Genomic DNA, 17254 nt, shown 5'->3' on the forward strand with positions numbered 1-17254 from the left:
CGAATTGAGTGGTGGACAAAATGTTTCAAAGAAAATGAGTTGTAAGGCTTAGTAGACGAAAAAAACAGCTCAAAAAATGGATCCTAGTTCAATGCTGAGATCAGCAAGATGTAGTGTATTACGAACTGTTAAAACCAAACGAAACATTTATTTCAGATGTACAGTCGGCAATTGAGCAAACCGAATGACCTATTGCTGCAAAAAAACAAAGCTCGATCATACGTTGTAAAAAATATGAACTAAACACTCTTGCAACTCGAATTGGAAGTTTTGGCATACCCAGCGTACTCACCAGACATAGCGTCTTCTGATTACCACTTGACAACTTAACTAGGCAGGCATACGACTTTGAAATGAAAAAAGCGCAAGATTTAATCAATGATTGGATCACTGCCAAACCAACAGGCTTCTTTCGGCTCACTATCGCTATGCTGTCATAAAGATGGAAAAACGTTATAGAAAATTATGGAATATATTTTCATGAGTAAGTTCTGTAAATGATTAAAATACATGCAAGCATCTAATAAATAACTCTATTAAGCCTTAATAAATAGGTAACAGTTTAAATTTAATTTTGCAAACATTTCCAAAATTAAAAAGTTCACAGAAAATATTAAATACATTTTAATTATATAAAATTATTTTTTAGTAAATTTAATGTTTTATTATAGTTGGTAATTAATTAATAAATATAGTACAAAGTAGATTACTTTAAGTCACCGTATGTAACATTTGGACAATTTCGCAGCACCTTTAGTTAAAATTAACTTAATTAAAGCAATATGGCTGTATTATTGTTAAACAAATAAATAATCCATCAACTAAACCAAAATATTTATTTAAAAAGGTCTTACAAAATTAATCTATTTTCATTTTATTGTTTTAACAAATGAAAAGCGACGAACGCCAATTGCAATACTTATTGAAACTCTTGTAACCGAAGCCGGAAATCTACCAAAACCCAACCTCCATCTTTATCACAATCTTTATAAGATGCTAGATTCTCCGATATTTACTCTGGTCTTAATATATTCTTCATAGTTTAATTGAATTGGTTTTACAATTATTTATTAATTTCAACTTAAAAACGTTTGTACTCGCTTCAGTGGTATATATGACGTGATTTAAACGATACCAAGAAGATTAGTACGACCTTACTCTCCATACTTTACGGGTCTCAATCTAGTTTACGGGTATCAATTCGACAAACTGAACGACATATTGCAAAAGTTGTGAACGACACACTACTACAGCTATGACAATGTGAAGTTGTGTTACACCCAGCATACTCACCACACATAGCTCCTTCAGATTGAAATGCTGAAGAAGTACGAAAATGGATCGATGATTGGATAGCTACTAAACTACCAGCATTCTATTGACTCGATATGACCATGTTGCCAAAAAGATAGGATAAAGTTGGAGAAAATGATAGATACTATTAGGATTAATATATATTGTATCAATTTTTCTCAATAAATGCCTTTTAAAGGTGAAAAAACAATCAAAATACATACAAACACCTAATGATACAACTACATCCAGATATATAAATGTTCATTTTAGAATAATTATTTCCTCAGATAATTATCTTCAAGATAATTTTGATACTTAATGTTACGTAAACAAACAGAACTCTCAAGTTCCACAAATCAATAAGAGGGCTTGTGCTTGTCATTATGTTTGTGCATCTTAATTGATTTTTTTAGACACTCTTTAGGTTTAGACTTGAACCAGCTTTAATCTTTTATCATGCTAGCTGTTTTGGAAATGTTAACTGACCGGTAACTTTATTAATTTTTTAATATAAATATTTGCATGATTGTATAGATATTTCTCAATACATGCCTTTTGAAAATGATATATGATCAAAATACACACAAACATCTAATAAATGACTATAATAAGCCAAAATAAACAGGCAGCAAAGCAAATTCCATATTAATTTTATAAACATTTCCAAAATTAACAGAAAAATATTAAAAACATTTGAATATAACAATTTATAATACTTTAGTTAAAACTTAAAAATAACTTATTTATACATTTATAGCATTATACATTTGTATTATTACATAATTGTTGTTAAACAATTAAATAACTTATCAGAAATTAGTTTATTTTTATTTTATTATTTTAACAAATAAAAATCGACGAACGCCTGTCGTCATACTTATTGAAACCCTCTCGTAACCGAAGCCGGAAAACGACCAAAACCCAACCTGTTGGCCCTATTCATCCACCGTCTACCAGGCGTTGTCGACGTCGTCACAGAAGACGCTGCCGACGCCCGTGCTGTCGACCACCGGGTCCCGATGACGTAGCCATAGTGTGGGGGCGGCAGTTTTACGTGGGCTCCACATGGCGGCATAGCGAGGATTCATTCATGGCTCGCTTTGATATCATTGTTGTTTCGCAAACGGAGCAGTCAATCGGCCGCTTGCTGGGTCTTCTCGCGCAATCTTTTCATTTGTTTTTGTGGTCGGTTTTTGTTCTGATCAACTGTTCAAACGGTAACAGTTACAATTCGTAACAGCAGTCAAGACCGCGGCTGGACCGTCGAAAACTTCGGCGAATCGTTGTGGTAGTGTGATTGGTTGGTGTTTAAAACAAAAAAAAACAATCGCGAGTTCGGCGGAATAATTTTTTGTGACGCTGTGATGGCTACAGTGCGGGTCGACGAATGTTTTCAGTGATATGTGATGTGTTTATCAGGAGGAAGGCGTACGAGTTCTCTTTCGGGGACCATTTACCAGTGCCTTACTGCATAAAAACGGTTAGATATCGTCAATGCTGGTTGGTATTCAAGATTTAACCGGTCTCTGTACATTCACATTGATTATTCGATGCGTAACAACCCACTTGCTGTTAATTATAACGAAAATACACGATTTCAGGTCAAATTTGAGGCAAAAATTACTTAAATATAAATGCTAAGAAATAGGTTATGTGTCTAGTTTTGAAATAGACACTTCCCCTTTATTCACAATGTTGAATAATTAATAACTTCAAGTTTAATGAAACCGTTTTATTTAATTTTCCACTAATTCGGTTAGAATTTATGTTATTAAAAATATTAAATAGTTATACAGTTTCGTTTTTTAATTTTCTATATATAATTACTTTTATTTATGTTAAAGTATTACCTAGTAATACTTGTTTCAAGAATTAATAAAATATATTGAGTTGTTATCATTTAATCAAGTAATATCAAGTAATAGTTTTGTTATTAATTCATTAAAAAATTAATTTAGACAACATAATTACGTTGTAAATATTATCATATATATCCGTATGTTTAAGAATCATAAGAGTATTATGCTATTTATTAATTATTATATGAGTATTATGTTATTGAACCAAGTAATTAAGCGTTACCTGACCTAATGGGTTGCTAATGACTTAAAATCAATTAATTGAGTTTTAGAACATCATAATTTATTAATTATTATTACTGTAATTTAATTAAAAACGTTCAAACAATCGCGTGTGTGAGTTTTTAACACAATTTCAATTTATTTTTTATATTCAAGAACCCGTTTCAGCATTATGTATGAGATATAAAAACGCTAAAATATCCGCAGTTGTTTCCTATATTAATCCGAGTGCACCAATTTTCAATGTCATATCGCCTAAATTCAGTTGAATTTGATCAATGACTTGATATGTTAATTTCAAGAGCTTTGATTGATTCCTACTTATTGCTATTGACCTGTTACTTCTGAAACATGATCATGACACACGATATATAATCTTGATGGTTCATGGAGTTCATGTCATCTATGCTAAAATAATCATACACTCAATTTCTTCATGCTGGGTGGCACATGAAACTTCTACTAATCTACTAGAACCACACGTCATTCACGTCCACATTGTTTTATCTAGGTCAAAGGAAATCGGTTACCATCATTCTGTAGCACTCGTTGCTAATGCGGAGAGCCTCACCACCGTTAATTGCTCCATTATATTTGATAACATAGACTTTTATCCCGAAATAGTTCAAGTTTTGATGACAGTTTGACATGCTGCTTAATCTTGTAATGTTGTAAAAAGACACCTATAAATGTTTGCGTAGCAGTATATAGTTATATAATTTATATCGTTGCGTCCACATGTTATTCTATAAAAATAATTTACATATATCTGAATTATTGAGGTTTTTTTAACAATCCAATTTTCAATTTTTTATTTAAAAAAATTCAATCGTTACATTTATATGAATTATAGCTAACTGATTACAATTGATGTAATAGAGAGCCAGCTTTATACTGTGAAAAAGTTAAAAACTACAGTAGAAATCTGAACTGAAAGATAATAGAAATTCAAAAAGCTACAACAATGAATATTTTTAATAATTGCTCCTTTATTCAACAGAACACTGTTCAACTGAACAGACACTTTATGAAAAATAATTTAAATTAAATGGGTGCTAACTAATTGTTCATAATTTATGTAATGGAGGGCCAGTTTTGAACTGTAATGAAAAGCTAAAAAACTAAATCAGAAATCTAAACTAAACGAATATAACAAAATAAAGATATGGAATATTAGGGTTATGTCATAATAATGCTATTGACACTACACCAATGAATATTTTTCAAAATTGCTCTTTATTTCAATACAAAACTGTTAACTGATTATTTATGAAAGGTAATTCAAATTAAATGGGTGGTACATATCTTCAGAGAAAACAATCCTCAATTATCTCCAATTAAAGTTGCGCGGTGACCAATATATATCCAATGGCATGGCTACCTAACTTAATACATACACGGTCAAGTAATTCACGGATACTAGCAATTTTGTTGTGAAAATGTCTACACAACAAATCAGTCAGTATATATTGGTAGTACACTTGTTCATCCTAATACTGTAATATAAAAAATATTGAAAGAAATAATGACCATTTATGGTAACATTCCAATAATGACATCACTATTTCCGGAGGCAACAGTGGATTTTCGGAACCTAAAATGGACCGCGTGTACTGATGGTTAATATAATGCAACTTTGGATGTGAAAACGAGGTAACATTGAGGTTCAAAACATTGCTTAAGAGACAAATTATTCCATTTTGCAATGGATATTTGACAATAACATTTTTGTCAAATCCAATCACGATACTTCCAACTTCCAACTTCCGAATTAACAGTGAACAGACAGTTTACCTTAAATATGTCATAAAACGAATGCTAGTATCTGTGAAATACAAGTTGTTCTTCGTTCGCAGAAATGGACATTATTATCACACATGAAGTTAAAAGCGAAAGTGCTCGAAACAAACTCGAAAATTTGATAAATTTTTGTAGAACGATTTTTGTTTGCTCGCACTGAATGGCTTTCATTCTGTTCTCTATTCAGACAGTGATCTCATCTTTCAAATAATTTACGAATTCTATAAAAAAATATATTATTATTCAAGTGTTTAGATTTAACCAATTTTGCATCAATTGCTTTTGAACAGCTCTAAATAGCTCTCTAAATCGTCCACATATGATTGTCTTTGAAATTTTAAACACACTAAAATATTTAAGGTATCAACTATCTCACGCAACTTCATGTCAACTTGTTTCAACAGTAGTGTTATCTACATATTAAACTAAAAATTTAGCGAATAATGTATTATAACTATTTTAGTTATAATATATTATTCACTTAATACAATATACAAATAATTAATTAAATAATAATGCTGCTAATTAATTATAATAATGAAATAATAATGCAAGCTACACAAAAAACCCTTGTATATTATTAGACCCATAAATTAGTTTGCTACTATTTTTTGTTGCTATTTTTTCCATCTTTCAAATAATTTACGAATTCCATAAAAAAATAACTATAGTCTATTCAAAGTTATTTTGTACATATGTCATCTAAATTTGTCAAAACGTCGCAATGTTGCCGCATCAACTCGAGTTTTAGTTCAGTTTGGCTTTCACATAGGACAAAATTATAATCTAAATAAAATAATTGAACAAAAATGTTATCAAATATAATTTATTTTAACATGTAGTACATCTAAAAACTATAGTTAATTACACACCCAAAATAGTGTATAAGTTAGAGTTATAACCTCTTATCGCTATTGCTTTCAAGAATTTTGCATAGGTCTGACAACCGAACAACTTTGTCAGGCTCATTTGTTTATGCGTTCGAAAAAATCACACAACGTTGTGCTTGTTTTTAACTAGAATAAAATGAGAAGGAAAATATTGTCCAATTCTGAAACGAATTTACAAATGGCGGTAAACAATACATTTAACGTCTTGATGACGTATATATAATAAAACTTTGAATAGACTATATGTATCTTTTGAGGCTATTCACGAACCGACATATTTTTTGGCATCTTCATAAGAAGTAAAGCATTAGTCAGACAGTCAGCCGGTCAGATGTGATAGCACTCCACATTTAAGGATTTATCGAATAATGCCCTAAAATCCTCTTCTGGGGAGGCAAAACCCCAGAAAGCTCTTTGTCCTCGGTGTGAAAGTTACCACGTCAGAACCAGTTGAAATCGGTAGAGTATGATTACATAAGCCTAACACGGCGTTCGATGACCTTCAGCCGTCTTCTTCTCCAAATTGCATTAAAATAGTAAAGCTTTTCGCAAAAGCGATTTACTCAGTACAAGTCCAGGCATTTTCAATGCACTGAAAAAAGTGAACCATGTCAGTTTCCCCTAGAGGCTTCAACATAAAGTGGGTTGCATATGTGCCAGATGCGATTTAACACCTCTGAATCTTTAACATCGTTTTAAGTCATTAAAAATTAATGTTCAGACTTGATATTTGGGTTCTTAATTAAATTCTAATAGGTTTTAAGCCAAACTATATACGGTATATTATATATTTGCAAATTATTGAAATATTAGAACAAATATAACACATAAAACATATATTAAAGTTATGTCTAGTGGCTGCAAAACTAATCGAGAACCACCAAGCCTGGAAATTCGGTTCATTCTTAAGACATGGATTCTTGAGTACAGCCTGACATGATTGGTGGATATTATCGCACTAGCTTATGTTCTAATTTAACGAACACATGTATATCGTGAGCTATAAACACATTTAATTATTTGTTATACGCATCGGGATGTATATGGAAATATTGAAAAGATATTTGCGAAATTAATTAATATCGATACATATTTGCCGTTGGATTATATTACGTAATTATCGTTAATAACTTAGAAAAGAGAAAAATAATTTCTCGTGAATTCCCATCGTATTTTGCAAAAGCAAAAGGTTCGTCAAGATCCAAAACCTCATTATAAATCAGCGTTAATTAGTCAAATGGCCACGTTACGGATGTTAATTGGTGATAATTCTTGATCTATATTAATTAACATATAGCGAATTAATGTATTATTAATAGAATAATTTATAGAATGACTATTTTTAAGCTTAAACCATGATATATCTTAGATGAAATACCGCAATGATTTAGGTTATTTAATGGCTGGTGTCAGTAAGACTCAAAAAAGTTTTGATATATATAGTTTAAGTTAAAATAAATAACTTATTTTCAAGAAGTAAGTAAGTAATTTTAAAAAGGATTAGTTATATCTTAATAAGACCATGTTTAATGAAGGATATCTATGAAAAACGATTTCGTAGTAGAAGATCCATGAACAAAAACCGATTGCAATAATATTGGTAATCAAAATATATGTCTAAAGATATAAACAAAATTATGATACTATAGCTAAAATGAAAACTATACCACAACCAATAACCATCTAGGATATCAAAAATCAGACATTACTAATACTTGCATAGCTAGGGTGAATAAAATTTAAATTAATGTATATTAGTAATTTTGAAGAGAAAGATTTCTATTTTCTAAACTGTCTAGTTACCTCCCAACAAACTGACGATTTATTGAATAAGAACTCAGTAACAAAATAAGTTTTGTAATCAAAATATAGTTGAAAGTCTGTACTTGAAACTGTTTCAAAAAGATCTACATGATAAGCTGAACCTCAAAGAATATGTATACGTGACATTAATATCATAACCAAAATGAATACCATGCCAATATTCTATTATGTAATGAAACCTGATATATTATACAAACAATGACTTACTCCAAGTAAGAAAAAATAAATTGTCCAAAAACACATTCTATCCAATACAGCTGCTATTAAAAATTATTTAAGCTGATTAAACATGGGCCGATGATTGGATTGCTTCGAGGTACATTCAATTTCATCAAATATTTCTGTTTTTATTGAAATTAAATACTGAACCTAATAATTCATATTTTTTTACATATTTTAGTCTTCTTTTACCAATTAAGGGTTTATCTGTACTGGACCTACTATTTCAAGGGGGCTCCGAACCACGGTCCTCAGCAATAAGCCTACCGAATGGCGAGTGACCAACTTTAGAAATCATCCCAGAAGACATCCGGTCTTACCCAGCCTCTCTTACCCAATGGCGTGACTGGGATAATTTTCCTTGTCGGATTTTACACTCGTGCCTAGGACTATCACAAATATTAAACAATCATAACATAAATTTACGACCAGGCCCCAACAGGATTCGAACCCGCGGCTATCGCAACAGTAGGGGGACCGTCCTGTTGTCTCTACCACGCAACCAAGCTGGCTAATAATAATTCATATTATTTTTAAGAGTTATTTTTTGTAAATTGTCCTTTTTAAATACCATACCAAATATACAAAAACAAAACTAGATATATTAAAAATAATCGCGCCATTTTGTTGACTACCACAAATTTTAGAATTTTAAATTGAATCACATTAATAATTCAATGGTCGCGAACTACATTATGTTCTACAACGTTGCCATATCGCCTCGATGATATCTTGTAAACTGTAATGGTGCTCGGCTCTTATATATAATGATGTTTCTTATATATGCATATATTTGCATAGAGATCTGATAAATCTTAAATCTAATCTTAACAAAGGAATTCAAAAGTTGTTTTTTCCGAGCTGCACTCACCAGTTCTTCGTTCTAAAAATATGTAAAATATAATTCATTTTCGGTATGACTTTCCGTTAAATAAATTATAAACGTCCTTACTCATCCCTAACCATCACTTTTCTGTCGGACTCTCACACTTCTCTCAAAACTTGCGGCAATCATATCAATTCGTAGCAACTAATAGTAACATTTCGTAGATATTCTTTAGCAACTTTATCTACTTTAAAACGCTGAAGATATTTCTCATACGTGATTATTTATTGGATGTTATTTAGTTTATCGACTACAGTGTGGGAGCTCTGATACTGAAACTCTACTAATCAGTTTATACTACTTAAGAAAATACTCATATCTGTCACGATTGGTACAAAAAAAACTGGAATAAGATAAGGTCTTATAGCCCTTGTTTTTGTTGAGATTATTTTAGTGATTATGAATATGAAAACCTCTTCTTTCAAAATAGTCTTACAGAGAAGCTAAAATCTCCTTATTTAACTGAATATTATTTAACTGAATATTGTGGTCAATATCCATCCAATTTTTCCTTAAAGCTGACTAGCTCGTGTGTCCATAAATAGCATGGTGCTGAATTATTTGCGTACCCACAGCGTATCCCTTCCTGCTGGGGGTTAGAAGCACCTGAAACACTTTCCAATATGGTGTGATGTTTTTTGTGTAATCTTAGCTCAATTCCATCATTGGTATTTGTTTATTGTTCTCATCACTTTTCTTTGAATAAAATAAAAAACAATATTTTGTATAATTCATAATACTAAAATAGTCACTCAGATTGATATAACTATTGAAGCTTTCCATTAGCTGTGTGCGAGTGTGAAATGATTTGTCAAAAAAATACACTCATTGAGATGCGATACATTACTTTTCAACATAATAGTGGAACATGAATAGTTCTTGCAGACAGACATAGCATTCAATATGATGCTACAAACTCCTTAACTAGCCTGATATTATAACCTCATGATGATTTGATGATTCGTTTGTACAAATATTGAGGACTGTAGCACTTTTTAGGCCGTAGTTCGCATTAAAGACTACTTAGAGATGACTTATGGCTTGAGAATTAGTGAAGAATAGACCAAAGTAATGACAACTAATTTGGTGAAAGACAGACTTTTGTGAAGGCGATCTAATAAATAGGATACTAACAGTATATGTGGCGAGACTTGAGTGAAGAATATTCGAAGTTCAACAGCAGCGTATTGGTTCAGAAAACACCCTGAAGAGCGCCGACTGTATAAAAGTATATAAAATATAAGTTATTTACACTGCAGTAAAATGTTTATACTTAAAAAGGTCCGATACAACCTAGTATTTATAAGGAAATATAATTCATAGTGAGAAATAGCCTTACCAGTTATAAAGTTACTTCAAAGAAGTATTCTTGGTTGAAACAAAAGTAATTATTTGATTATAACAATAGTTTAAACACTTATTAAATAAAATGCCATGCTTAATTAAATTATTTGTACTTCTAATTATAATTAACATCGATTACAAGTTATTAATAGAATTACGCATAGGCTATCAAACATGAACGAGAAATGGTTTGCGCAAAATCAAAATTGTTTTCTGATTCATTTTAATAGGCGAAACGAAACGTAGCGAATAAGCTTCAGAACCACTAAATCTAAAAAATTATATATGGTAATGCAGGAAAAACAGGATAATTATCATATCGTCGAGAATATTTGCATTTTTCCTTCAAAACTGCCACAAATATAATATGCGAGATAATAATAATAAAAAAAAACATCATTAGAACAGTGAAGCTGGTCAGTCTCTTTATGGAGATATCCATATTAGCAACAGGGGTTATTAGCACTGAAAAACCAAAAAGCCTGAAGAAGCAAGCTTCCTAATTCGGATAGACCGGTCCACCACTGAAATTCGTACGTTTGGAGGCAGCACTATCGTCTTTTTGACAGTTATTGTGTTGGTTGGCGGAAGAACAGTTTTTCCCGACATTTCTGGCAAAAATCAAACATATGTACGGGTTTTATGACCCTATATAACCGCGAGAACAAACAAGTGTCCTTCTTGACCTGTAAGTAATTTTTGAATATATTCGTTTTTATTTAACATGTTCTGCGCAATATGTCGCCATTTTATAACGCGATACACGTATATTCAGTTCACCAATAGCAATGACGTCGCGTCAATTAACCACTCTAAACGAATTAAAGTCGTAGCTCAGCTTTAAACTCTAATAAATATAATCTCAATAGAATTTCTGGATAAAGATCCTTTGAATTGTCTGGATCGCACCGTCGGGTACTATCACTATTTTATTTTAATGGCTTTATAGAATTAATATAAAAATATAATATAGATGTTTAACATAGTTATTCTACATATTTTTGGAAAACTAAAGCGTTTTCAATTTTAATATAACTTTTGAAAAATTCTCGTTTATATTACGTATACTGCATATTCATTCGGCATAATTTTTTACTTTCAAAAGGCATTTATTTGAGAAAAATTGGTACAATACGTATTTTTTTAAATGTTGTCCATTATTTTCTACAACTTTTTCCATCCTTCCATTACACTGATTCATTTTCCTGTACCTATTTTTTCAGAAGACGCTATGTCTGGTGAGGGTGCCGTGTGTCGGCAGAACTTCCCATTCAAGCTGAAAAGGAAATTTTAGCATGTGTTATTCGCTTTTAGGGGCTTTTTTTGAACAATATGTTATTCAATTTGTTTAATTAATTTCGGTACACATCGGTACATGGTCATTACGCTTCAATGCCCATATATGTAGCTCTCCTAGGCTTACCTGTAAGCTTTATCTCTTAAGATTACCGCAGCAAATACACTTTTCATCACCTTTTACAAAACACTACAGAAATATTTTTATTGTCTGGAAAGCTACAAAACCGCGATGTTCAAAAGTTTCGAAATGATATTTCCAGTCACTCCATGTGGCCAATTTCCCTCCTTTTTGATCTAAAATACAATAAATTTCTCAATTCGTTGTTTTCGAACTTAATATAACGAAGAGGTGTCACCATAAAAGTCTAAAAGTATTTGTTCTCCAGGGATTCAGTTCCCAATTTCTACAAATATAACAACAAAAGAATATCGAAAATGCAATTTTAAATGCTTAATAATCAGCGTCTTTGTACACTGAACAACTCACTAATACGAAATGATACGAATGGTTATTTTAGATAGAGATATATTAAAACCATGGAATGCACGCATATGTTAGGGTATTTGACAGTTTTTTATAGATACCTAAAACTTAATAATACATATAATTAATTTTAGTACATTCTCAACATGTCTATGATCTAATTAAGGAATCGTCAAATCAAATTGGAAGTTCGACTTTATTAATCTAGATACTCTAGTTTAAGAGTGATATATACATTCCAACGTTTTAATTTCACCAACGGTTTCCATTCTGTTGATGATTTTTTATTTGGATGTAGTGAAGACGCAGTGTTTCCCATCTAATCCTGATCCTTACTTTATTTCATTAATATTTAAAAGAAATTATATTTATTCCACTTTAACAATTCCAAACAGTGATCTGAATTATGGACGCTTTCCTTTTTTTAACCCAGTATCATCAAACACGGCAGTCACTTCACGATCAAGTCAGCCATGCTCTAATAGTTGTTTAGATTTGGAAAAACACTATGTTCGGATATCTTTGAGGCATCAAATACTTGGGCGATTAAAACTAAACATAACGAATGTTCGTACATTATGATTGACTTTAGACTCAGCATACGCGTTAATAACAGTTAATTTATTTTATGAAGAAATTTTGTAACTCTCATGAAGCCAGTCTTAAGCTTCAGTAGGAAACGATATACAAAATCCTTCAATACTGGTCAACGAATAAATGCACTCTTGGGTTTGTTGTATCTCTTATAACTAAAGACCTAGGCCTCAACGCAACGTTCACCATGTTCAGGTCTGCCATAGACCAATTTCTTCTGTACGATGAATAAACTGTCTTGGGTGCTTCTGTATACTTTATCGCCTGTGCACCTTTGCATTCTGTGAAAACAGCCTGTATGATGTACTGGTACCATAATTTTCCTTTCGCATATAATTTAAAACAATTTAGTATTCGGAAAATTGTACGTAAATTAAATGATATAAATATGTTGTAGGATTACGACTCTAGGATTTCTAGGTCTAGTTGAAATACACTACGATTATATGAACTTTGACAAAACACAATGATACATCTCAATAGTATCAAACGCACAACCTTTTAAATGAAAATCATCAAATAATAGTGTTTCTAACAAAGAGATGTTGAAATCTTATTAGTAATCCTGCTCTTACATATATAACTGAAGCAATGATTCATTAAAACTGTAATGTTAATTAGTTGAAATGCAAATCTATATGTAGAAAGTAGGTCCGAACTATTTTGGACAAAACCAGGGTCATTTCTCTTATGAAACCCAATGAGAATATTGAAAAAATCCCAATAAATAACATTTGATCATCGCTAAATTTAGCGTCGCTCTCCAAAAGTAAACTGTTCTCATTCATGTTTGATGTTAATTTCTTTTTTGTTTTCTGTTCCAGGTTCGCCATCTTGATCCGTCAGCTTTTGCCATTCGCCCGTTTCAGAAGTCCTCCAGTTCATTCCTGTTTCCCAATGCGTATGACAAGTGGTTTCTCAAGCCCTTGTCAATCGGTTAACTGTCAAAATGTTAACACTAGCTATGCGCCATTCTCAACATAGTGAAGCAACACGAGTACCCCCCACTAATAATAACGGAGATGAATTTGTTGACATATTACAGGTAAATATTCTTAATTAGAATAATATTTTCTCCAATTACAGGAATCACATCTATTTTTAAATAGTTTCTAATAAAAATTATGCTAAACTGCTAGTAGAAAAACTGTTTATGGTATTAGTATTATTTATAGTGACTTGAAAAGAATTAACCAAAAATAAAATTAGCTTTGATAAATGGGACATTATCTATAGAATAAAAATTTTATTGCAATCGTTAAAAGCATTAGGTTTAAAAATTGATGTTAGCTGGACTGATGGTTATCCAATATCGGTTCCTCCGGCAAATAATTAATATAGTTAATAAATAATAAATAGTTACAAAATTTTAGTTGTGGCCCCTATACCAAATGAGTGCACATGTACTGAATCATACTTACTCTGTATGCTGATTTTGGCATACCTAACGTGATTCTGGTGGATTTTGTGACTTAAATACTAACATTGAATACGTTACCAAAGATAGTTTAACACTTAATATAGTAATACTGTTCTTAATATAGATATGGGATACAAACATTTTTCCAAAATTGCCAAAAAAAAATAGATTCTTGCAAAAATTCTTCATGTAGCTTTATATTTAGGATATACAACAATATACCTGTATCTTATATATATATATATATATATATATATATATATATATATATATATATATCTTACCATAAGTTGAGCTTTTTTTGTCAAAGTAGTGAATAGTATGACAAAATAGCAAATAAATTAAATATGACAATATGCATCGGTGCATGCAAGCACTAAATTATGTATACATCAAATTATGGTCCTTTATTTTCTACAACTTCTTCCCATATATCTCAGAACACGGCGATATTTTGTCGATATAAAATTTTGGTGTTGGTCTTGTCTTTTGGCATTGGTCTTTTTTACAAAGATACATAATTCTAATTTCTCAGTCATCTGCAGCTGCAATTTTCATTTTAGCGGCTCCTGCGACGCTTCACCCTACAGATAACACCACATACCTCGAAAGACTTCATGGTCAGGTATATTCCGCTTTGTTGTGGATGTGTCTTCTCGATTATCCCATACGTTTTTTGCAGTTCAAATTGGTGTCGCAGATCTATTTTTCATAGCCAATATTCCACAGAAAAACTTTTTTTTTACCTGAAGGTAATAAATCTGCGATGTTGAAACAGTTTGAAATAGTATTTTCAATCATTTCATGTGGCTCTTTCAATCATTTCACTTTCCCTCCATGTGACTCTTTTTAATCGCATGTAAACATCTGGAAATAATTGATTCACCAACTGCTACGCTTTTTGAAAGTTCTTTGGGATTGTTAGCTCGGTTTTCCATCAATAAATAAATTAATTGTCTTGTTTTTCTGTTTTTTAGTGCTCTAGGCCGCTTACTATCATTAAAGCTACCACTTTTAAACCATTGAAACCAAAACTTGCAATTAGGATATGACGAAGCAATATCGCCATAAGTTTCTAAAAGTGTTTAATAAACTTTGGCCGTATATTTCTTTAAATCAAACAATAAACGCAATGATAGAAGTGCATTATAATAATACAGTTTTAAGCATTCTATGGCTAGCATCTATGTACATTAAAAAACTCAATAATACTAGTTAAAAACTGTTATTTTATATAAATATATATCAAAACCATGGAATTTAATAATTTGGTTAGGCTGGTTAACCGTTGTTTACATTGATACTTCTCAATTTAAACAATAGATATCGCTGATCAAAATATATGCAAGCAACTAATATATTGTAGAGATATATTTTATTTTGATTCATAAAACTTTGATTCTACCTCTCATAAATAGTTATAACGTTACAATTTATTAATATTTTATTAATAGAAATGATTACAGATTGATTACACGAAAATTTTATTCTTACAACTTATCTATATTGCTCCGTATTTTTAAAATGCTAAATTATTAACATAACATGAAAATAAAAGTTTTGCAATAACACAAAAAAAATAGATATCAGTGTATCGTCATTCAGGTTACTTCCCAAAGTCGAACGGATGAACCAACTGTTTTCCTATATTGGCAGACACAACAGAACAAAACAGAAAGACCTACTTCTGAGATTGTAAGATTCTTGCGTTTTCAAAGATTACTCTAATCAAGTGAATTTGCTATATACTGTATGAAAATAACAGACAATATTTCACAATGACTGATATAACATTTTTGAACATATCTTATCAATCACTTCTTGTGTTTAAAATTCACTTTCTGGTCTCTGGATCAAATTAGAAAAGTTATTTGAAAATATTTTGTTTATCTTTGTTACTAATTACCATAGCATGTGAATATTAATCATTAACATAACATATCAATTTCTTTGATCAGAATGAAGAATATTTTGAAAAATAGTACCAGATTAGTTGACCTCAGAAAGTCATATAAATAAATAATTATTTGTTTTTTATAGACTAAAAACATATCAAGGGTTTTATTTATTTATGCAGTTGTTTATTTATTAACACATTCTTACTACTCTTTACCGACTATATTACAACAGATTTTACCAGTCACTTAAAACTAGGAATGTATGTAGTAAATACTCCTTACTTAGTGTTAACAGAAACAATGTTCGCTTACACTCTTATGCAAGGTTAAAGGTATGATATCGCAACGCATTCTAGTCTTATCCAAGAATTGCAATACTTCGGTAATAATATGGGATTAGAATCTCTTCTCATGTCTTGTTGCGAATTTCTTGTTTTTTTTAATAAGATTGAAATCAGAAGTCAGGATCGAATATATCAATATTTGTACAGAAACAATCGCATTATAAAGCGCATGTATTCAGTATAATTATATATGAACTCATTATATACGGACTCACACCAATTAACTTTTTTCTCCTTGCCTAGGTTAATATATTTATATTGTTCTTTCATCTTGCAGTTTTCTAGTTGCTTTTTCGTTATATTTTCCAGTAGCACGTCATCAGCACATGTAGCCATTGTAATATTTTCCATTGCAATATATCACATGTGTAGAGTAGTCTTGTAATACACCTACTTTATTTTCTTTCATTGTTGAGTAGGCGTAATCTTCTTTACTCTACTTTTACTTTTTTGAAATGATTCGGAAGTGATATTTAACGATTATTTTATTTTAGTAGATTACTGACTAAGTAGTTTACTTAAGTTTAATAGGACAATAATTTCCAATCAAACGCCGATTTATTTCTTTCTAAAAATTTAATACTAATTAAATTAATGATAACTAGCAGTAATTTAACTATTGCTATAAATAATCTATTATTACATTTTGAAAAATCATAAGATGATACTAAACATGCTCAACATTTCATTATTATTATTATTATTAGTATTATTAAATAATTGCGACCAATTAACTAACCCAAATATGTTCACTCTTTTGAGTTTTCTTTTCTGGGCTTGTTTTATATGCTCTAGGTTTGCAGTACTATCAAATTGTGTTTGGTTTATAAAGTAGTACATTGACTCTTTATCTCTTCTCAATAGCAACTATATGT

At 30.8% G+C, this 17254-nt stretch overlaps 1 protein-coding gene across 3 annotated transcripts in view; it reads left to right on the plus strand.

The window, feature by feature from the left end:
• Positions 1 to 2374: 2374 nt before the first annotated feature.
• sr (zinc finger domain-containing protein striped) overlaps positions 2375 to 17254 on the plus strand; it is a 67342-nt gene continuing 52462 nt past the window's right edge. The window contains exons 1-2 of one of the 3 annotated variants that reach the window (XM_076403729.1): positions 2375 to 2796; positions 13542 to 13762. In XM_076403729.1, coding sequence (XP_076259844.1) covers positions 13667 to 13762 — 96 coding nt within the window. In that variant the 5' untranslated portion in view covers positions 2375 to 2796; positions 13542 to 13666. The remainder of the gene's footprint in view (positions 2797 to 13541; positions 13763 to 17254) is intronic. The other 2 variants (XM_076403730.1, XM_076403726.1) reach the window with 2 other exon arrangements.

This window comes from Rhynchophorus ferrugineus, unplaced genomic scaffold (genome assembly GCF_030347505.1).
Source record: "Rhynchophorus ferrugineus isolate W39M unplaced genomic scaffold, kcgeb_rfMv2 rfM4, whole genome shotgun sequence".
NCBI lineage: Eukaryota > Metazoa > Arthropoda > Insecta > Coleoptera > Curculionidae > Rhynchophorus > Rhynchophorus ferrugineus.